Source organism: Bos javanicus, chromosome 6 (genome assembly GCF_032452875.1).
Source record: "Bos javanicus breed banteng chromosome 6, ARS-OSU_banteng_1.0, whole genome shotgun sequence".
Taxonomy (NCBI): domain Eukaryota; kingdom Metazoa; phylum Chordata; class Mammalia; order Artiodactyla; family Bovidae; genus Bos; species Bos javanicus.
The window spans coordinates 86,130,321-86,154,400 of record NC_083873.1 but is presented as its reverse complement, the minus strand read 5'-3'; the positions used below and the strand labels follow the sequence as shown (position 1 = coordinate 86,154,400).

The 24,080-nt window shown below is 37.2% G+C and overlaps 1 protein-coding gene and 1 long non-coding RNA gene across 2 annotated transcripts; both read right to left on the bottom strand.

Annotated features, from left to right (window-relative positions):
- Nucleotides 1-3,074: 3,074 nt before the first annotated feature.
- MUC7 (mucin 7, secreted) lies at nt 3,075-12,863 on the bottom strand. The gene is made up of 3 exons (XM_061419236.1): nt 12,289-12,863; nt 10,004-10,098; nt 3,075-3,794 (listed from the first exon to the last, which is right to left on the bottom strand). Exons 2-3 carry the CDS (start codon nt 10,055-10,057, stop codon nt 3,075-3,077), a joined length of 774 nt encoding a protein of 257 aa, XP_061275220.1. The 5' UTR covers nt 10,058-10,098; nt 12,289-12,863.
- Nucleotides 12,864-18,088: 5,225 nt separating this feature from the next.
- On the bottom strand, nt 18,089-23,630 carry LOC133249661 (uncharacterized). Its single transcript, XR_009737047.1, has 2 exons — nt 23,474-23,630; nt 18,089-18,448 (listed from the first exon to the last, which is right to left on the bottom strand). It is a non-coding gene; the product is annotated as an uncharacterized LOC133249661 (long non-coding RNA).
- Between the last annotated feature and the right edge of the window lie 450 nt (nt 23,631-24,080).

The following is a 24,080-nucleotide window of genomic DNA, read 5'->3' as shown; positions in this document are numbered from 1 at the left end:
GCCTTGACGAACTCCTTTTCCTATTTGGAACCAGTCTGTTGTTCCATGTCCAGTTCTAACTGTTGCTTCCTGACATGCATATAGGTTTCTCAAGAGGCAGGTCAGGTGGTCTGGTATTCCCATCTCTTTCAGAATTTTCCACAGTTTATTGTGATCCACACAGTCAAAGGCTTTGGCATAGTCAATAAAGCAGAAATAGATGCTTTTCTGGAACTCTCTTGCTTTTTCCATGATCCAGCAGATGTTGGCAATTTGATTTCTGGTTCCTCTGCCTTTTCTAAAACCATCTTGAACATCTGGAAGTTCACGGTTCACATATTGCTGAAGCCTGGCTTGGAGAATTTTGAGCATTACTTTGCTAGTGTGTGAGATGCGAGTAATTGTGCAGTAGTTTGAACATTCTTTGGCATTGCCTTTCTTTGGGATTGGAATGAAAACTGACCTTTTCCAGTCCTGTGGCCACTGCTGAGTTTTCCAAATTTGCTGGCATATTGAGTGAGGCACTTTCACAGCATCATCTTTCAGGATTTGAAATAGCTCAAGTGGAATTCCATCATCTCCACTAGCTTTGTTCGTAGTGATGCTTTCTAAGGCCCACTTGACTTCACATTCAAGGATGTCTGGCTCTAGTTGAGTGATCACACCCTCGTGATTATCTGGGTCGTGAAGCTCTTTTTTGCATAGTTCTTCTGTGTATTCTTGCCACCTCTTCTGAATATCTTCTGCTTCTGTTAGGTCCATACCATTTCTGTCCTTTATCAAGCCCATCTTTGCATGAAATTTTCCCTTAATATCTCTAATTTTCTTGAAGAGATCTCTAGTCTTTCCCATTCTGTTGTTTTCCTCTATTTCTTTGAATTGATCGCTGAGGAAGGCTTTCTTATCTCTCCTTGCTATTCTTTGGAACTCTGCATTCAGATGCTTATATCTTTCCTTTTCTCCTTTACTTTCCACTTCTCTTCTTTTCACAGCTGTTTGTAAGGCCTCCTCAGACAGCCATTTTGCTTTTTGCATTTCTTTTCCATGGGGATGGTCTTGATCCCTGTCTCCTGTAAATGTCACGAACCTCCGTCCATAGTTCATCAGGCACTCTGTCTATCAGATCTAGTTCTTTAAATCTATTTTTCACTTCCACTGTATAATCATAAGGGATTTGATTTAGGTCAACCTGGCAGGCTATGCTTACTCCTTGGAAGAAAGTTATGACCAACCTAGATAGCATGTTGAAAAGCAGAGACATTACTTTGCCAACAAAGGTCCGTCTAGTCAAGGCTATGATTTTTCCAGTGGTCATGTATGGATGTGAGAGTTGGACTGTGAAGAAAGCTGAGCACCTAAGAATTGATGCTTTTGAACTGTGGTGTTGGAGAAGACTCTTGAGAGTCCCTTGGACTGCTAGGAGATCCAACCAGTCCATTCTGAAGGAGATCAGCCCTGAGTGTTCTTTGGAAGGAATGATGCTAAAGCTGAAACTCCTGTACTTTGGCCACCTCATGCGAAGAGTTGACTCATTGGAAAAGACTCTGATGCTGGGAGGGATTTGGGGCAGGAGGAGAAGGGGACGACAGAGGATGAGATGGCTGGATGGCATCACTGACTCTATGGTCGTGAGGCTGAGTGAACTCCGGGAGTTGGTGATGGACAGGGATGCCTGGCATGCTGTGATTCATGGGGTCGCAAAGAGTCGGACATGACTGAGTGACTGAACTGAACTGACTGAGCCACATAGAGTTGAACACGACTGAACGACTAGCACATTAATAAATATCATTAAGTAAAGATTAAGTTAACCTAAGTAAATGAGCTACTTTATTTGAAGGATGAAAAAAACTGATGTTCAGAGAAATAGAGTGCTGGACCCAAATCACTAGCTAATTAGTGGCAGAGCTGACCACAATGCAAAGCTTCATTTAGACCTAAAATTTCACCCATCCTGGAATCTAAGAGAAAAAAAGGCTTCCAAATCCACATACAATGAAAACAGATTGCTTTGTGCAGTATTTATTGGTTGCCAAAAAGTCTAAATACAATCATCAAAATTCTTAGCAGTTGTGACAGAAAACAAAAAGACCTTCATATTCCAGATTAACATCATCTCTGTATGTTAAGTAGACCATTTTAAATTCTTCTATGAGTGGAATCAGAGTTATTTTCAGAGACAACTTTGCAAAGTTGACATCAGGACAGTAGTTTGACATGGTTTGCTTCTAAACACTTTCAAATATATGGATAAAAGTTTTAGACAATATTCACTGTTGAAAACATTTCAAATTGAATTAATGTGAATTAATCAAATTAGTAGTAAGTTGAATTAATAGTAAAATACTCTAAGCACCATGTGAACATACAAAAAAGGGTTCTTGTGGTTCATAGAGGCAGGCATCAAGCACATCAGATCTGAACTTAAGATGTAATACAATATAGGTCAATCCTGAAATCTAAACATTTTTACATGCTCTCAAAAATGTAAAGCTAGAGTCTTTGCTGTGAGTGACTGCGAGATTTCATTTTTAGTCACTGCAGATCTTCACTTGATATCAGTTTCCCTCTTTTTTGGCTCACATGTTGTAGGATGAAATTTCATTTAAAGTTTTAAGGTGATTTAAAGAGTCTTTATCTATAATAATCAATACAGGACTAAGTCTATCTATAAATATTTATGTATTTTTGTTTATTTGGAGAAATCTATTTATCCTTTTATATTTGTAGGATTAGGTAATTCAGGTGGGTTTTGAATTTGGAGTACAATGTAGTAACCTTATAGTTTCTAACATTTAAAGGGAAAAGTAAATGTTTGCTTGTTCAATTTTGGTTTTCTGTCCCTCAGTGGGCTATCTCTGTAGGTTCCACAAAGTGATCTTAAATCATGTTCAGGCACCTGATTTGTGGGATAGAGATGATTTTTATTGTTAATAGGTCATATGAGGTGAATAATTAGACTCAAAGATTAGTGACAGTGCTTTAAATTTGAGTAATATTATGATTTCACTTTGAGATTGGTGATAGAAGTAAAGGCGTAGTTCTGTACTCATAAGTCATATCTAATGACAGAATACTTCACAATGTATGAGGTACTAGTACCTCTTTATAATATTCCAGATTTGCTCCCGCAGCTGGTTAATACTGGAGAAGAACTGAAGAAGAGTTTTTTCTATAGAAGGTGAAGTTGTTTTTTCAACAGTAGTACTTGGAGTAGTGGCACCAGTACTAGTTTGGGTTGTGGGTGCGGCTGTAGTTTGGGGAGTGTCGGGGGTGACAGTGGTTGGAGAAGGAGCAGGTGTGGTGTTTGGGGCAGCTGTGGTCTCTGGAGCTGTGGAGGGGAGTGGTACTGATGTGGTTGGGGAAGTGGTAGGTGCGACAGCTGTGGTCTGCAGTGGAGCTGTAGAGGGTTGTGCTGATGTAGTTGCAGGAGAGCCTGTGGTGCCACTGTTTGCCGTTGCAGATGTGGTGGTAGCCTTAGGAGCAAGAGTAGTCACAGTTGGAGGGATACTAGTACTGGTGGAGATAGATGTGGGAGTCACAGATGGGATCTGCGTGGTAGCCTCCAAGGTATTTTTGTTAACAGTGTTACTTTTAACTGGACAGTTTGGTGGGCTGGAAGGTTTTGGCCTTGGGAAGATTCTTCTCCTTGGATTTGGAATTTTATGGTGTCTTGGATGATCAAAAGGGTATGGCTTTTGAATGAATGGATTCCAGTTAGGTGGTAATTTGGGATGAGACGGTGATCCTATGTATGGTCGAAGATCAATCTGTCTGTGCTGTGTTTCCTGTTGCTTTTTGTGGCCTTCGCTGAGCTGTAGAAAAGGAAGTACAAGAACTGAAAACATCAATTTATTTATCAACTAGGGTATTATTGCTGAATGCAGAATGAGCAGTATTTGTAACTTTTTGGGATTGGAAGCCAGACTGTAGTGACTTGAGTGATTATCCTTGCAATTTCATTAAATTTCAGTAATATCTTGCTATTAGAAATTTTGTCAAACATATATTTCCCATACAACTAGGATGTTTACTCCTGTGGGCTCAAGCCTGGAAGATTAGCTAGATCTGCCCTTTTGTGCTTGCAGTTTCTCTCGTCTTCCTCTGGTAGAACATGTTCAAGTACTGCCCAACGCTTGAGCACAAAGGCTACTGGGTTGCTGAACTCTATTAGTGAAACTTCAGTCGAAGACATTCAATTGAGATCAAGGAGTCCTATATGAATCACAACCCTCACATCCATCATCCTCAATATATAAAACAAAACAAACAACAGCAAAAACCCAAACAACCAACATAACAAACCAATGCCCATCTCAGCTTCATATCATTGATATCAGAGAAAGCCTAGTTTCTAGCCTTTTATTTTATTTCTTTTAGTTTCTAGCCTTTTAAATTGACTTTGGCTGTTACCTTTTAACTTTATCATTAAACAAATTAAAATTATAGAAACTCAAGGGGTTCATGAATCCTATGATGTAGAAAAATTTTGCATTTTGCCTGGATAGAGAACCTGTACCCTTCATGATGTATTAAAGGTGTTCACATCTGAAAATAACACAGATTTAGTCCAGTTGTACATCTGACACTTAATATTTTTCCAAATACACCTCATGAATGACTTTTCAGCCACTTTCCAGCCTGACAACCTCTTCTGATTGGGAACTCACTATCCTATCTCCCAAGATGGTAGAGAGTTCTTCCTGTTACAGAATGACATTTCTGGAATTTCTATTCTTAACTAAAAAGAGATTTATTTCTTCAGATTTACATTTTGTCCTAATTCTATGCTTGGCAGTATGTACTTTGGCTACCTGATGTGAAGAGCTGGCTCATTGCAAAAGACCCTGATATTGGGAAAGATTGAGGGCAGGAGGAGAAAGGGGCAGCAGAAGATAACAGAGGATGAGATGGTTGGATGACATCACTGAATCAACAGACTTGAGTCTGAGCAAACTCTGGGAGATGGTGATGAACAGGGGAGCCTGGCCTGCTGCAGTCCATGGTGTTGCAAAGAGTTGGGCACAATTGAGTGACTGAACAACAACAACAGAAGATCCTGGAACCCTTCAAAATTGGAAAATATCTATCCTGCTTTCTGGGTCTTATATTCTGCAAGATTAACATCCTTAGTTCTTTTAGCCATTGTTGACATTATTTAAATTAGAATGCCATCACTGTTTCAGTTTCTTATCTCTAAATATACTGCAATTTATCTATATTCCTCTTTTTTCTACATCCCTATATCTCTATCTTATACTAGAATTTTAAACTGTCAATCATGTTAATTTAAATTGGAGGTAAGGACTATCATAAGGACAAAGGGGTTTCAGCCTAGAGATCCAATCAAATTATGCTACATTTTTCCTCTTTATAATTTCTACATCAACCCTGTTTAGACCACCAAACAGATAAATCATTCCAGTCCCACATGGCAAAGCTGTCTTCAGAGACAGAGTGTAGAGCAGGTAAAGTGACAACTCTGAGAGACTAGCAGAGTTGTTCGGCTATGATAACTTCCTCAGAGACTGATTTACCCTGCCTCAAAAATAACTTTGTACTCGACTGCTCAGTCGTGGCTGACTCTTTGTGACCCCGTGGACCATACTCTGCCAGGCTCCTCCGCCCATGGAATTTTCCAGACAAGAATACTAGAGTGGGGTGCCATTTCCTTACTTCAGGAGATCCTCCTGGCCCAGGGATCGAATTCACATCTCCTGCATTGGCAGGCAGATTCTTTACTGCTGAGCCACCTGGGAAGCCCCTCAAAATAACTTTGAAAAGCCATTAATTGTTTAAAAAAATTATCCAGGGCATTTCAATTCTGAGACTATCCATAAATTAAAATAATGACTTCTGATCCACATAACTTGGATGTTTTTGCATAGATCTTTCTCAGAAGGCCACAGAATTCCAGAATCTTTAACTGTGAACCCAGGATGTACCTCCAATCAATGAAATATCTCAGGAGGTCCATTAGAGGGCAGTGGTTTTCTAATATAAAATAAGCAGGCCATATTGTTCGAGCAACTCTTTCCCTGCAGATTCAATATGCAAGCCAGATAATCACAGTAGTGCTCTGCTTGAAGCAGGATTAGGGGCCTCTCATCCCACTAGCTCATTCTTCCTTTTTTCAGATGGACATTCAGCTTGCTGTGAGGAATTCCGAGATCTTGGAGGAACATGTTTGAAATACACAACATCAGACCATCAGTGGAAGTTTGCATCTGTCTAGTGTCCACCACTAAATAACTGAATGACTTGGGGAAAATCACTTACTTTTCCTGGATCTTAATTTACTCACTTATGAAGTGATTCAGATTAAATACCAGATCCAAAGTCTAATTTTACGACATCTATGCTTTGAAATAATTATACTATTTATTTTCTTTATCAGATGATAAACTTTGTGAGGACAAAGATTTTTTTTGTTATTGTTAATTTTTGTATGCCTGATACCTACAACTACACTTGGCACATAGCAGACACCCATTAGACATTTATTGAATGAATAAATGTATGGAATTGATAATAAAGAAACAGATTTCTCATTGAATGAAATCTTAACATTAGAAAGTATTTATTAGGGCTTCCCAGGTGCCGCTACTGGTAAAGAATCCATCTGCCAAGGCAGGAGATGTAACAGAAGCAGGTTTGATTCCTAGGTTGGGAAACATCCCTTGGAGGAGGAAATGGCAGTCCACTCCAGTATTCTTGTCTGGAAAATTCCATGGACAGAGGAGCCTGGTGGGCTACAGTTCATGGGACTGCAAAGAGTCGGACATGACTGAGCGTCTGAGCACAGTACACAGCGTGTCAATAAGTTTTAATTTAGGTGACTAAAATAATTTCTATGACATTTTCATATGAAGTCAAATTAATTTAAGCCTATTAATTTTAATGTTAGTTTAACATAGTGTGGCATGCTACAATATGCAGTAAAGGACCAGTTTGACTAGTTTACTTAAAATGTATTGACAAATTATGACTGGCAGTTATAGAACCTGTTGATTGGAATTGGACTCAGGGAAGCTTGAGAGTGGGAGGAGCTGAATGCCTCTGAGTGTTTGAGCCTCATGATTGAAGTATGGAAGTATGTGTAATAAATATAGAAAAGCCAGGAGAGCCAATTAAAAACAGCCTTATTTGGCTGTTCATATCTATTATTTACATTTGAAAAAAAATCCTATAGCACTTATTTTGTATCAGGCCCTATTCTAAGTGGTTTACAACTATACATTTGTTAATTCCTTGGTAACACCATAGTGAAAGTGTTAGTCACTCAGTTGTGTCAGACTCTTTGCAATCCCATGGACTGTAGCTCTCCAGGCTCCTCTGTCCATGGGATTCTCCAAACAAGAATACTGGAGTGAATAGCCATCCCCTTCTCCAGGGGATGGTCCCAACCCAGGGATTGAACTTGGGTCTCCTGTAGGTAGATTCTTTACCGTCTGAGCCACTAGGGAAGCCCCATAAGGTGCGTACTATTATTATCCTCCTTATAAAGATGAAAAACTGAGTCCCAGAGAGATTAAGTAACTTTTCGGAGAGTATGTCTCCATATGGAAACCACACATGAGAGGAGAAGAGAGGGAGAAGTGAGCAGTAAGGAGAAAGCAGGCTGAGACAGGGAGGAGGGAGTGCATGGGAATCAGGGAAAGGGGGAGGGCAGAGTGGAGTGGAGTCAGGGAAGGGGGAGAGGGGAGTGGAGGCAGGGAAGGGGGAGGGGAGAGTGGAGTGGAATGGGTGAGTGTGGGGAGAGGATGGAGTCAGGGAAGGTGAAGTCCAGAGAGGCACCAGACACCTGGAGCAAGAAAGGAGGGGTTGGAAGAAGCAGAGGATTCCTAAAATAACTAGAGGAAAGGCAAATTTTGAGAGTAGGAACAGGAGGAAAGAACAGGCCATGAAATAGAGAACTAGAAAGGAAGAACACTAAAAGAGTGAAGGTCAAAATGGCTCTTTTTTGGAAATTGGGACGCATGCTGAATGTCTTTATTTTTGGTTACAGGTTTTGGAAAACCTGTGAATCATTTTCCAAAGAGGAAAGAAATAGTATATTTAAATAATGTTTATTTAACAGAGCTAATCATCTGGCTCCTGCATACATCCCCTTAATCTTTTTAGGGAACATCTGAAAGATAGAGGCCAGACTTATCTGCTCCCAGAAATTGCTCTACAAAAGCAGAGTAGGTTGTTTCCAGGACTCCAGGTCTGGTCTTTTCTGACTCTGGGTTGGTGCCATAGTCTGGTAGTTTCCATAATGTCTAAGGCCCAGGTCGGACATGACTGAGTGATTGAACTGAACTGACTAAAAATTTAATATCACCATGAACATTCAGACCTTATATCCTTATCAAGTAGTTTGTAAAATGAAATTATAACAATCTTACAGTCATGAGTTTTACATCTATACTATGCTTTACAATTTATAAATGCATGTGTTCTTATTCTTCAATAGCCTTGTGAGGTATATACCATTATCACTATTTTCACATGGGAAATTTGGGACCCTGTAGGTAGACTGTAGCTCAAGATTCATCTGGATGTTCAGATGATGAGTTAAGCCCACATCAGTTCAGCTCTGTTCAGTAGCTCAGTCGTGTCCAACTCTTTGCGACCCCATGAACCGCAGCATGCCAGGCCTCCCTGTCCATCACTAACTCCTGGAGCCCACCCAAACCCATGTCCATTGAGTCAGTGATGCCATCCAACCATCTCATCCTCTGTTATCCCCTTCTCCTCCTGCCCTCAATCTTTCCCAGCATCAGGGTCTTTTCAAATGAGTCAGCTCTTCCCATCAGGTGGGCAAAGTATTGGAGTTTCAGCTTTTCAGCATCAGTCCTTCCAGTGAATACCCAGGACTGATTTCCTTTAGGATGGACTGGTTGGACCTCCTTGCAGTCCAAGGGACTCTCAAGAGTCTTTTCCAAGACCACAGTTCAAAAGCATCAATTCTTTGGCACTCAGCTTTCTTTATAGTCCAACTCTCACATCCATACATGACCACTGGAAAAACCATAGCCTTGATTAGACGGACCTTTGTTGACAAAGTAATGTTTCTGCTTTTTAACATGCTGTTTAGGTTGGTCATAAATTTCCTTCCAAGGACAAATACAGTTTTTTTTTTTTATATCATGTATCACCTTGAATCATTAATTTTTAAATTATTTTCCCAGCAGACTCTAAATGTCTTAAAGTCCATTTTGTCATTTTTCTGTTGGTTTTGGAAACCATACTTCCTGTCCTTCTTTGTGGTCCCTCCATTTTCTCTATTCTGTGTTCAAACTTCTTACATTTTCTCTCCAAGTGATCTTATGGCTTCAAATATATTATAAATACATATGTTGCCCCTTGAATTCTTTCTGAACCCTAGACAATGTATATCCACTTGCCTCTTGACATCTTGTTGTAGAAATTTAATAACCATCTCAGATTTAACATGTCTAAAACAGAACATTTTTGTTCATTTCCTTCTTTTACCACATACATAATCCAGCAGAAGTTACAGTGGACCTAATCACCAAAATGTATCTTAAATTCACCCTTATGTTTTTTTTTTTTTTTTTAATTGCTGACATTTAATGCAAGTCACCATTATCTTTTATCTGGACCACTGCTATAGCTTCTTGAGTGTACTCTTTACCTCAGCTTTTGTCCCCTGTAATCTGTTTTCTCCCTGGAACCCAGAGTCATTTCACTGCCCTGTGGACAGTCAGATAGTTCTGAGGCTTCCTGATATACTGAGAATGGAATCCATATTCTATACCAAAGAGGCCCTGGGTGGTTTCCACCTGTTCTCATCACACCCATGATAAAGTTAGTGCTATACAAATATCATTTAGATTAACCAAACCATTTCTTGTATTTTACTTATGTGTTGTCTTATGTTTTACAGGAAACAAAAGATGCCAAGCTTCTTGAAACTAGAAGTCTTTCTTTTGTTGTACTTTTGAAGTCTCAGTTAGATATACATCCCAAATGTTACTGATACATATGAATAAAAGTTACTTAGAAGGATACTTACTGAGAAGCAAGCACTCAGTGCACAGATGCATACCAGCAGGGGCAGAGTTTTCATTTTTTCCTGTTGGCTTCTGGCAAAAGCAGAAAAGTGGCTCTCTAGTTATGATATTATGGGAGAGGGATACATTTTGGTTAATGATTTATTTTTCTTAGAATGTACAGTGTGAAAGAGACCAGTGGTTTCTGAAATTATGTATATATTTTCACTCCATAGTGGTAAGGCAAAAATTGCATTAAGTTAAAACACATTCTTTCAAAGAGAAAGCAATGGAAGAGGGTCAAGAATTATTCTTATTATAACTAGTTTGTAGCATAAGCATTCCTTACAGATACTAAAGACTGCCTGGGAAGGGCAGAGTCTTAGGAAGTTTAGCAATAAGGGAAGGAAATAATTTCCCTCTTACTTCTGTTCTAATTCTAGAAGCTTCCTTATTTAATGAACCATTATACAAGCTATCTGATATTTACTGAACATGATTTTGCAAATGTTTTATAAGGTTCTTTTAAGATAGCTCAGTTGGTGAAGAATCCGCCTGCGATGAAGGAGACCCCAGTTCGATTCCTGGGTTGGGAAGATCCGCTGGAGAAGGGATAGACTACCCACTCCAATATTCTTGGGCTTCCCTTGTGGCTCAGGTGGCAAAGAATCCACGGGCAATGTGGGAGACCTGGCTTCATCCCTGGGTTAAGAAGATCCCCTGGAGAAGGGAACAGCTACCCACTCCAGTATTCTGGCCTGGAGAATTCCATGAACTTTATAGTCCATGGGGTTACAAAGAGTTGGACACAACTGAGTGACTTTTAGGAGAAGGCAATGGCACCCCACTCCAGTACTCTTGCCTGGAAAATCCCATGGATGGAGGAGCCTGGTAGGCTGCAGTCCATGGGGTCGCTAAGAGTCGGACACGACCGAGCGACTCCACTTTCTCTTTTCACTTTCATGCATTGGAGAAGGAAATGGCAACCCACTCCAGTGTTCTTGCCTGGAGGATCCCAGGGATGGCGGAGCCTGGTGGGCTGCTGTCTATGGGGTCACACAGAGTCGGACACGACTGAAGTGACTTAGCATAGCATAGCATAAAGTGACTTTTACTTTCACTTTAAGCAAAGAAGGTATTCCTTGTTTCTTTGTTACAAGGCTGTTACTTAGAAAAATTATCCTATCAAATGGCCTCTTTTTGAAATTTTATTTGACTGAAGATTTTACCATGCGATCCCCTTTCCCTAAATCCCTAAAGGACAGGAGTTATGTTTTATTCACTTTATATCATCATGCTTAGCACATAGTGCATATTTAATCAATTAAAAAACTGAGGAAGACAACCATACATTTGGTTATAGGTTGTAAGATGGGAGAGTAAGGGAGGGGCATGACCTTTTACTTCTCTTATTTTGATCATACATATATTCTACAATCAGCTTGATTTTAGAAAACAAAATAAAAGTTAAATCTCTATGTAGACAAAGTAGATATTAGGGCAAATAAATGAATGAATGTGCACACATCAGTGTGTTGTGCTATCAGATCGTATTCACTTCACAATATAGCCCTGTGGTTTATCAAACTAGAGAGTATTAGAGTCAATCATGTTTAGTTTAAATGCCAACTCTGTCACTTTCTGTGTGACTTTGATTGAGTTGCAGTCTTACACATTAAGGTTGTCCTGAGGATGGCCTGGAATAATATATGTTATAAATTGTACCAAGGACAATGTTTGGTGGTAAAGAACCTGCCTATCAATGCAGGAGACTTAAGAGAATGGGTTAGATCCCTGGATCAGGGAGATCTTCTGGAGGAGGAATTGGCAAGCCACTCGAATATTCTTTCCTGGAGAATCCCATGAACAGAGGAGCCTGGTGGACTACAGTCCATAGGGTTGCAAAGAGCTGGACATATATGAAGCAACTTAGCACAAAGGCTCAGTGGTAGTTGTTATTATAGTACTAGTTATACTAAGAATAAAACCATCAGGCCCCATTGGAGAAATATATTTTTATTATTTTATCAGTTTCCTAAGCCTATCATTATTTTCTTTTTATTTTCAAGATTAAAAAAATAAAGACAGTAAACATAAATAAAAGATCAATATTCCCCATTGATCATATATACTTCTAGTAACATATGAGTGGAACATTTTGTCACATAGTTTAGCAGTTCATAAGAACAGAGGAAAATAACTATTAAAACAATTATGACTATTATTGAAAATATTCCATATAACCTAAAAGCTGCTTAGTTTACATTTTAGTATATTAATCCCCAATGTATCTAATATATCCATATACCTTGTCTGATGTGACTCTTCTTAGGATGTTTGATGTAGTTGTCTTCAGCTGATCCTTTTAGGATGGTAATTGGAAGCAACGGAAGAGAACGCACAAGAGAGTTTTCCAGTTTTATAGCTCTTCAGTTGAGTTTTGTGGAAATAGGAAATTTACTAGACTTAGGATAAGGTCACTTCTGTCAAGTAATTTGATTTCAAAGACAAAGAAAGGATACTTGTCATTTGATGAGGTTGACAGTAGTCCTTTGTGCATCAGTGTCTTCCTGATGGACACAGTGATAACAAGAGGTTCTCAATGAATAATTTACCTGATTGATTAGTGTGATAGTGATTGATGACACTTAAGGAGACTTGAACAACCATGGGAAAGGTCTTCCAAGGAGGAACAAATCTTCCACCCTTTCCTGTTTTCCAGCCCATCAAAGTAAGCAGAGGGATTGTCCTGACAGTTCATGTGATGGGACACCATTTTTCTTCCATCAAGAAATACAATTTAGCAAAGTAGGATTTAAAAAAGCAACATGATGCTAAATGCAATTGACCTTGAACAACTTGGGCATTATGGGCGCTGACCTGCACAATTGGAAATCCATGTGTAACTTGACATCCACAGGTTCAGCAACCACAGATCTTCTGGTGCTATAGTATAGCTTCTATTTTTTTAAAAAAAGTCTCTGTATAAGTGGATCCATGCAGTTCAAACTCATGTTGTTCGAGGGTCAACTGTACTGGTGAAGGACAATGGGTTCAGAGCTGAGAGATAAACAATGAATTTTATAATATGAATAATTAAAACATTTTTGACTTTTACTTTGAAAAATATTCAAGCATACAGAAAAGTGAGGATAGTAGTATAATTCATAACCATACACCCACAGATTTCACAGTAGTTAACATTTTGCTATAGATGCTTAATCAATTGCTTTACTGAAGTATTTTAAGGTAAATTATGGAAAGCATGACAGCTTGTCTATAAATATTTCAGTATTTATCTCTAAAAATCCATTCCTTTGTTACACAACATAGCAATGTCTAACAACATTAATAACTCACACATAGAGCCCAAAACTCAGTCTGTATTCGAATTACCCGAATTTTGCCAGAAGTATTTTTAGTTGTTTTGTTTTAAACCAGGACTCAAGTAAAGACTATGTGGTACATTTACTTGCTACATCTACTGCTACTGCTAAGTCACTTCAGTCGTGTCCGACTCTGTGCGACCCCATAGACGGCAGCCCACCAGGCTCCCCCATCCCTGGGATTCTCCAGGCAAGAACACTGGAGTGGGTTGCCATTTCCTTCTCCAATGCATGCAAGTGAAAAGTGAAAATGAAGTCACTCAGTCGTTTCCAACTCTTGGCGACCCCATGGACTGCAGCCCACCAGGCTCCTCCATCCATGGGATTTTCCAGGCAAGAGTACTGGAGTGGGGTGCCATGGCCTTCTCCGGCTACATCTCTAGCTTCTTTTATTCTAGAACTTTCTCCTCTCTTTTTCCCCATGATATTGATCTCTTGAATAACTAGACTAATTGGCTTATGAATATTTATTTTCAGAAAGAAATTTAAGGACCATTTTAATAGAAGTTTTAGAAATTAGATATTTCTACTCTAAAAAATCTTCAGACTGGAATACAATTTAGACTCCTAGCCATTTCCCCCCCCCACATATGGCCTCTTAGAGCAGGTTCAGCAGTTACACTGTTTGGGTTTGACTCCTTGTTTCTCTACGTAGTAGAAATTTAGTTTTTGGCAAGGTATCTGATTTCTCTAAGCCTTACTTTTCTTATGTGCCAAATAGTGGTAGCATCTACGTTCCAAAGTTGTGAGCATAACATTAGATAATTTAAAGAATCTGATATGGCACTTTGAAATTGTATGTTCTCAGCTATTAAATTGCCATCAGTGGGAAGTAGAAGTAATTTTTGGCATAGCACTGAGTTTGTGCATATGGATATATCAATTCCTTTCCCTCTTTTTTGATTGTAGTTGTTGTTTAGTTGTTAAGTCATCTCTGACCCTTTGCCATCCCATGGACTGCAGCCTGCCAAGCTCCTCTGTCCATGGACTTCCTAGGCAAAATACTGGAGTGGGTTGCCATTTTCTTCTCCAGGGGACCTTCTCCACCTAGAAATTGAACCCAAGTTTCCTGCACTGCAGGAAGCTTCTTTACCACCGAGCCACCACGAAAGCCCAAGTAACCAGTCATATGTATTTACAATATGCTTATTGTTGTCAAAATTGACTGTGAAATAGAATTTTTATTGATGTGAAACAAGTTTTTCTGAGTCCATGGCATCATCAGAATAATTATCAATCATCTTAAGCTATTGCCCACTTAGTTGTTGATATCTAATGATGATTTCCAGAAATAACTAATAATTTCCAGTCTTGATTCATGCCTGGAGATAGCAGATTCAATTTTTTTGAATATTGGAAAAGCATAAAATAACATATTATAACCGAGTCCATGTCTTTCATATTTTATTTTTCAATAAATAACGACTATTGTTCTTTTAGTATCTTGCATTGTTGTTGTCACTTGACATTTTAGGAACTCATGATTATACAGCAGCATATGTCAATCATAAAAAATTTGGAAAATAAGAAAATTACTGACATATAGGCTATAAATCACCATTATGCCTTAATTTGGATTAGCACCAGGTGTTTTGATATGTTGCATAACATGATAACCTTACAGTATTCTGCCCATTGAGTTCTGCTGTTTTGAAATAGAAAAGCCACAGCTGATTTTCTGCTCCTCACTACATTCTCACTTCCATACCAGACTGCTTCATAGTCAGGAGGGAGAAATCTTCTTATTTGATTCAATCAGGACAGATGTTGAAAAGTCCATTAAAATAGAATTCATAGTAAAAGACTGTTGTTTTTTAAAGACCATTTTTCCACAGATCAGGGGGAGCAGGGGCTGGTTTCAGGATGATTCAAGTGCATTACATTTATTGTGCCCTTTATTTCTATTATTATTACATCAGCTCTACTTCAGATCATCAAACTTTTTACCAACCTTCTTTCTACCCTGATCCTTTTATACTTTCTAAGTAGTTTATGAAATATAATTAGAATATGTAGATCATCAATTATTTCAATCAGTGGATTAAGATAGCTTTTATCATATCAATATTATTTTAGGATTTGTTTTTGATGTTTTAAATGTACCTTCTATTTTTACTAAAATTGACAGTTGACTTTCGTTAGAGTTTTGAGAAAGTTCTTAGCAGGATGGGAGACACTGGAATCCACTTCAAGGTTTAGAGAAATAATTTGGAGTTAGGAGCAAAAGAATTTGGTAATGACACTACAAAAGACTGGCCTAAAAAGTAGTGGAGAGCAGTATTTCAGCTTTGGCTAGCCCTGGCAGGAACTATATAATCACTTTTTGTCTATATATGCAAGGAGAAAAGCAACAAAAAGTACGTGCATCTTCTTTAGTTTTTGATTTTTTCTGCTACTGCTTATTTTATCCATAGTATCAGTCCTAATGTCTTAAATGTGCCTAAATCCTTTTTACTTTCCATGTATTTCTATATAGTTCACAATTAACCATAATCTAGAGCAATTATCCAGAGAAGGAAATGGCAACCCACTCCAGTATTCTTGCCTGGAGAATCCCAGGGAAGGTGGAACCTCGTGGGCTGCCGTCCATGGGGTCGCACAGAGTCAGACATGACTGAAGCGACTTAGCAGCAGCAGTAGTAGAGCAATTATCAAAAGCAAGCACAGTGTTCTGGAAATCTGTGGGGGCATTCATTTTGCTTAACAAAACAAAGCCGATAGATTAACAATGGATAATGGTAACATTGAAATCATCTTAATACTGCTTTCTTTAAGTATGTTCATTAGAGGAAGGTTAAATAAATAGTATGTTCTTTCCAATAAAATGCTTCATTTGGTATTTTCCATTTCTCCCACTTAAGTTAGCTTGTCAATCTTTCTTTGTCATGACTGCACCTTTTGTATCAGCTGTGTACCTCTGGCTTCAGTTTTCTAAAACTAACCCTTTTTAGCGTGGAAATCTTTTTTTTTCCTTCTTTTTTTTTGACTTCAAGATTTCATTTTGATTATTTCCTTCTGGCTTGGATTCAGCAAAATGTAAGCTAACTCATTCCATTGAGTAAGGTTCTTCTTCATTGAGAGAAATTACAATTACTTTCATGATTGCCACGTCTGCCTCTGAAGTTTTATGGCTACTTTAAAGATGGGGTTCTGTATTGGAATAGGAGAAAAAGACATAGGATAAGGCAGTCTTGGACTTAATGGACAGGGAAAGAAACCTGCTTTTAGAGGATAGCGAGATCTGTGAATATTCACGGAAAAACGTAGGGGAGGTGGTTCTTGGCATCTTTCTATTGTTAGGTAGGCTTTTCCATAAAAGAATTGCTCAGTTTGAGTTGGGAAGTTAATTAACAGCATTTGTATTTCATTACCTTATCATTTTAATGAAGATATGTAATAAATAGAAAAGCAGTTGGAGGTGGCAGTGATCTTTCTGGCATTTTCTTTAATCCTATGAATTAAAAAATTTTATTACAGTATAGTTCATTTACAATGTTGTGTTAGTTTCTGCTGTATAGCAAAGTGAGTCAGTTATACATATATATATATCTATATATATATATCTATATCTCCACTCTTTTTTAGATTCTTTTCCCAGATAGGCCATTACAGAATACTGAGTAGTTTCCTGTGCTATGCAGTAGGTCCTTATTAGTTATCTACTTTATAAGTAGTAGTGTGTATATGTCAGTCCCAACCTCCTAATCTATCCCCCCTCCCTCGCTTTCCCCTCTGGTAACCCTAAGTTTGTTTTCTACATCTGTGACTTGTGAATTTTTGTAAAGGGTAGAATTTCACTTTCTGAACACAAGAAGAGGGTCAATTGACAGCTATGATGAAAAGGGCTTTTAAAATGCAGTATGTCTTCTAAAAAACTTGCTTGAAATTTTTTCCCTTTAAATGTCAGGTTTTTTTCCTCCAGGAAAGGATAAGAAATGTTATGAAATATGTTAAATATATTAAAATGCTTGTAATTTAACTTTTATGTAATAAAATATTAAAATAAATCTAATCCTTTATCTAAACAATTGCTGAGAAAAATACTGTTTTTAAGTTTCATCTGATTTAAGAAACAGAAAAGTTAAACATTACAAAGGAAGTAGAGACTCTCAGAACTGCTGTCCAATTAAAACAAAATAAAACAGGGGCCTCTAGTTAGAAAGAAAGTCACTGGGCGACTTGTGTGGAAATGCTGGAAATCCATAATTTTTCTTTTCTTTTGTGCTAAATAGAAAAAAGGAACCAAGATAACTCTGAACATGAAGAAATATTTTCTTTGATTAGCTGACCATAATCAAAATAGAAAAGGAAAGACATTGGCTCAAGTAAAGTCAATTTACGATGACTTTAAGGTAGTTTCCCCGCAGTCATAGAAAGATGGACCCTAATATGTCTCACACAGGGATTTGTCTTCTGAGTACAAAGTATGAATAACAAGAAAGGTCTAATAGACTCTATGGAGACAGTTATAGAGTGAAATGTGTATTATAATTTAGGTTTAGTGAAAATTGTAAATAATTTATTGATACTGCTAGAGTGATTTGGTCATTTTAGGTTTTTGATGAGCTGCTGAATTTCTGGGGCTTTGATTTGTTGGCTACTCTGTGGTGCAGGAGATTTTTGATGAGGATTTGGTAGACGACTATGTGAATGAGGGCTGTGTTTGGCTATCACTAAGCTCTTTTGTCCATTTGCTTTTGTTTGTGGTTTACAGCATCTGGGTTTTTGTTTGCTTGTATTTCACTAGCGTTGAAATGATATTTTCTCTGCTCATTTTGCTTTCTTTTAGGATTTTTTACTTGATGCAATTGTTGTTTAATAGTTGTATTCTTATGATGTTTTGGTTGGCTGGAGAGCTACTAGGTTTTATCTTTGGAAATCCCTTTGGACCAGTGCGATTTAAATAGGGTTGAGACTCTCCAAGTTTTTGTCAAGCAGATGAATTTAGCTGTGTGGCAATCCAACCATTTTTTGCCAAGGAAGGTACAGGCTGAAGTGAATCTGATGCTTGTGCAGATGAATTCACATGTAGTCTGTTTTTTTTTTTTTTTAGCCTGTTTGTCTCTCTTGTTTCATACTTGTCTATAGGAAGAGAAAGGAGAAGTATTTAGCTTAAATAACCTCTCATTTAAAATTTCATGAATTCAAAATCTTGACTAAGTTTCTTATACATTGAGTAAAACTCTATTATTATTAGATGATAGGAAAAACTCTTTTCTCTGAGACTGCTATTGTGTTAGAAGTAGAGTTTTATTTCAAGAGGACTCTCCAAATGCCACACTGTGGCTACCAGCCCAGAGTCACAAAGCCTGCCACATCTTCTACCCTTGACTGGTGCAATGGAGGAGAATGAGAAGCCTTGAGTTCTCTATTAGTCGGCAATACTTCCAACTCCTAGAAGACAAGGCAGAATTATATTCAGAGCCTTTAACTAAGGGACTTGTGCATTTTAGGTGCTCAATATATGCTGACTAGAGAACATATATTAATAAATATAGAAAACATAAATGTATATTTATAAACTATATAAAATATAGTTTACATGTTTATAAAATAATATATATATATTTATATAAAGATGATATAAAGAGAAACAGACTATTGTACAATACTTTTCCATATAACATTTCTCTACTACATTTTCTTTAATCCTTCTAGGCACATCTTCCAGACAAATTACTAATTAATCTTTACAATAAGATCCTCTAATCTTAGAAGTTTCATTGCAAAAATACTCCCATTCTCCAATTCAAGAATTTGTTTTTTGAAATTAAATATTTTGAATTTTCTTAGAATCCAGAATTGATCATTTCTATCTCTTTATGATTCCATCCAAGTCTGTAATCTAAACTTTGAAATTCTGCATTTTGTATGCTTCATTTTGGACATGCTTTACTAGTTCTGTATGTTGCTTTAGTAACTTTGGGTGTGAAAGCTGTTGGTTCACATCTCTGACTGTCAGAAATCCTGCACATTCTTTGACACTATAGGTATTTCCTGATTCTTCTTGCCAAAAGTGATTTCTTATTAGGGAGTGATATCTATTTTATTTTATATTGAAGTATAGTTATTTATTTGTATACCATATTATTTTATTCCACTGAAATTTAATTCCTTGCCAGAAATTATACATTACTTTCTCTCCTCGTCAATTATAATGTCTTTCATAAAAAAGAACCACAAAAGTATTCACTGATTGAACAAGTATTTGATAGTTCACATCAGAACCACCTTAAGATTTCTCTGCTTTAGTTTAAATATTAATATCAATATAAGTATTAATAACATTGATATTAATATTGTTTCCTTACCATTCCTTTTCCAGATAAAAATGTTCTCAAATCACATTCACCTCTTTGATTTTTTTCTACTGAACATTTTAAATTTTTTCAGTGTTCTCTGTTAATGTGTTCCTGGATTTTATTGCTATTTTATTTTTATATTGATGCTAATGAAGCTCCCATACTTTGGCCACCTGATGTGAAGAACTAACTCATTGGAAAAGACCCGGATGCTGGGAAAGATTGAAGGCAGGAGGAGAAGGGGACGACAGAGGATGAGATGATTGGATGGCATCACCAACCAGTGGACATGAGTTGGAGTAAACTCCAGGATACAGTGAAGGACAGGCAAGACTGATGTGCTGCAGTTCATGGGTTCGTAAAGAGTCAGACACAACTTAGAGGCTGAACAACAGCAATATTTCGTGAGTGTTTATTGTGTGCTAAGATCATTTCTGAGCATGTTGTGTTATTAATTCCCCTTCTGTTAATACAGCCTTTTGAGGTGGGTGTACACAGGTCATTGTAGCCTCAGCAAGTCTGTTAGCACAGGCTCAGCCAATTTCATTTGTTTGAACAGCTGCCCACACTATTGAGTCACTATTGACTAATAACTAAAATGATTTGTAGTCCATGTTAAGTTCCTTTTTAAACAAATTGACTTTGGTTTATGGTGTTTCTTTTATGTTTCTTAAGTTGACTTTGAAAAACTGAAATAGAGAACTATTTATTACTGAGAGATAGAGAAGGAACATACCTCAACATAATAAAAGTCATATGCAATACTAAGCCCACAGCAAACATTATTCTCAATGGTGAAAAACTGAAAGAATTTCCTTCCAGATTAGGAATAAGACAAGGGTGCCTACACTTACCACTATTATTCAACATAGTTTTGGAAGTACTAGCCATGGCAATCAGAGAAGAAACAGAAATAAAAGGAATTCAGATTGGAAAAGAAGTAAAATTCTCACTATTTGCAGATGACATGGAACTATATACAGAAAATCCTAAAGATACTATCAGAAAATTACTAGAGCTAATCAGTGAATTTAGTAAAGTTGCAGGATACGAAATTAATACACTAAAATCCCTTGAATTCTTGTACACTAGCAATGAAAAATCAAAAAGCGAAATTAAGGAATTAATTCCACTCACCATTGCAACAACAACAACAAAAAATACCTAGGGATAAACATACCTAAGGAGACAAAAGAACTGTATACAGAAAATTATAAGACACTGATGAAAGAAATCAAAGATGACATGTTCTTGGATTGGAAGAATCAATATTATGAAAATTACTATAAGCACTTACCCAAAGCAATCTACAGAATCAATGTAACCCTTATAAAATCACCAGTGTCATTTTTCACAGAACGAGAACAAAAAATTTCACAATTCATATGGAAACACAAAAGACCCTGAATAACTAAAGCAATCTTGAGAAAGAAGGATGGAACTGGAGGAATTAAGCTTCCTGATTTCAGTTCTATGTATGTTAATATTTAAAAGCACAGACTGGTACCAAATGCATCTGCTTAGCATTGTGGTTTTGCCACTGACCAGTTGTGTAACCTTGGGACACTTTTCTTTCTAACTAGTCCATAATTCAGATCATAATGTATAAATTGTGGAGTTACAATAATGGTATCTCTTTTTAAGTTTCTTTTGAAAGTTAAATGAAATAAAAATGTAGTTAGGATACAGTAGGCACATAGTAAGTATTTCACAAAAGTTGGCTACTGGAATTGATTTTTTCTATATCACATTCTGTCAATTCTGAACCATTTTTCAAGCCTTTGCAGACATGGCAGCACTTGGTCCAAGGAGAGAAGGTAAAACAGTCCTTGAATGCATGCTAAGTCACTTCAGTTGTGTCTGACTCTGTGACCCAATGGATGGCAGCCCACCAGACTCCTCTGACATGGGATTCTCTAGGCAAGAATAATGAAGTGGGTTGCCTTGCCCTCCTCCAGAGGACTTTCCTGATCCCAGGATTGAACCTGAGTCTCTTATGTCTCCTGCATTGGCAGGCAGGTTCTTTACCACTAGCGCCAGCTGGGAAGCCCAGTAAAACAGTGAATAAGGGTAAATATGCAAAATTTTTGAGAAAAACTGGTTTTGGTGCCTATTCTTCATGTCCCTAGATGCGTTTGAATATAACTATCTTTGAGTAGACAGTTTGGAGCAAAATCATTATTAGCATACCATACCATATTACTTTCATCACTAGGGCATGGGCATCTTCAGGTTTTGGTGGCTGTGTTATTCCTAGTTTGTATATTGTGGGATACACTTATTAGTGTAGTGAGAAAGGGAGATCACAGAAATAAAGGACAAATATAGTAAACAAAATGATGAGCAGTAAGATGAGTAGGCAAAGAACTAGTTGGTTTTGACTGAGAAAATAAGCAAATATTCACAGAAAATAAATCACTTGATATTTTGAACAAAAAATAGAAACAATGACATTTTTTTGGAATTACGAACATAAAGGGGAAGATTATCTGGACCTGACATAAGACATATTATGAAATGACAATTAGAGGTCACTTTTGGCAAGAAGGATCAAGAAGGCCTATAGTATCAGGAGATGTATAGATTTTCTAACAGGCAGAGGTATGAACCAATGACTTTCAGATCAAGAGAAGTACTAAAACAGAATACAGAGTGACTCTCTATTGTAACAGAATGGATCTAATCTAATGAAGGGCGGGAAAAACATCAGCTAACTAGATACTTGGTGCTGAGTAAAAAAGAGGATATTAATGTTGAGAATTTGGAAAACAAGCTGTCACTCTTACGGTTTTGTAGCCTTAATTTAAATTACTTTTCTGAAAGAATTTATCTTCATTCCAGGCCACAAAGAATAAGAAGTTCACAGTCAAAAATAACTGACCCCACATGTACACAAAGCATGTCAAGGTGAATCAGCAGAAACAAATAGCTGTATTAGACCTTCAAAGGACTTCAGTTAATGGAATTATCAGACACAAATGTAAAGATGTTCTTGAAAAGACATGCAGGAACAAAGCACCATGAAAAAAAGCAAAGTAAATTTTAAAATGAGCAAATTATCTTCTAGAAATGGAAAAAAACCCCATAAATTGAACTGAAAAAACACAGTGAATGTATTTAACTTCAGATTAGGTGCAACTCAAAAGTGAACAAAAGATAAGTATGAAGAAGCTATCCAGAATGCAATATAGGAGAAAATAAGTACATGATATAAAAACTGTTAAAAGACATAGAAGATAGAGCCACAGGGACTAGAATAATGTATCTTTTTTGGAATCCCAGAAAGAAAAGAAATTGAAAGTGATAGAGATATTATTTGAGAGATAATGCTGGCAATTTTATAAAATTGCTAAAAGACAGCAACCCTTAGATTTATGAAAGCTAATGCCAAATAAAGGAGCCCCTGATGGCTCAGATAGTAAAGAGTCTGCCTGCAGTGCATATGTATTATATAATTATATATTATAGTGAAACTATGAAACAAGAAATACCAAAATGGAAGTTATAAAAGTAGCCTGAAAATCATAAAAGAAAAATGATTCCCTTAAGAATGAAGAAGAATTTAATGAATGAATGATATTCTTTATCATGTTTCTTGTCACATATTTTACAAATATATAAGAACAACAGCAACACTCTCTGCACTTTCATTAAAAGCATATCAGAAGTTCATTCTATCAGAGTGCTTGAAAAATTTTCCATTAACTGAAAAATTCAAAGTTTAAAGAACTAAATCTGGGTCTCTTTTCAGATTTAGAAAATGACCAGTACCTCTTTTCGGATTTAGAAAATGACCAGTACCTACCCTTGTGGCTTCTTCCTTCTCGATGTGGTTAAATTATTAGTTAAATGGATTCTGGTCCATTACTGTGCTTGAGCATGTTCACAGTCCAAGGGTAAGTGAAGACTGGGGACAGGAGTAAGAAGAACCAGGCCTCAACAATGGTTTTTATAGCCTGCCATTTTCCCTATTCCGTTCTTTTTGAAGATAGCAAATATTCTGCTGGAAGAGAAGGTCATGACTGGATTGAAGAGTTCTGCTGAAATAAGAGAATAGATAGTTGTCATTTACTGCGTTTGACAGTTGTCCTTTGTCTTCCTCCAGAGGAACAAGTGCACTGTGATTCACCGCGCCAGGTTTTTCTGTGCCTGAGTTCAGTTTTCTGGAAGTTTAGGTAATCTATGTGCCAGTGGGGTCTCAAAGACTGAGCTTTCCATGCTTCTTAAAAATGTCTAGTGGTTTTAATAAAAAAAAAATACCCTTTATAAATCATGCCCATTTTATCCAAGATGTAATGTGCACACGGGGAAAGAATAATAAGATTGAAGGTATGAGAGACACTATAAAATATTAGTGAAAGGAGCCCATTTTGTTTGTTGTATAAATCCCATTGCACTATCTTATTTTGCAC

What these genes read in the sequence shown, in the direction of transcription:
- MUC7 (XM_061419236.1), bottom strand. Translation starts at nt 10,057, where the DNA reads ATGAAAACTCTGCCCCTGCTGGTATGCATCTGTGCACTGAGTGCTTGC. An exon ending in CACTGAGTGCTTGCTTCTCA is followed by an intron (nt 3,795 to 10,003) that starts GTAAGTATCCTT and finishes CCTTTTCTACAG; the next exon opens with CTCAGCGAAGGCCACAAAAA.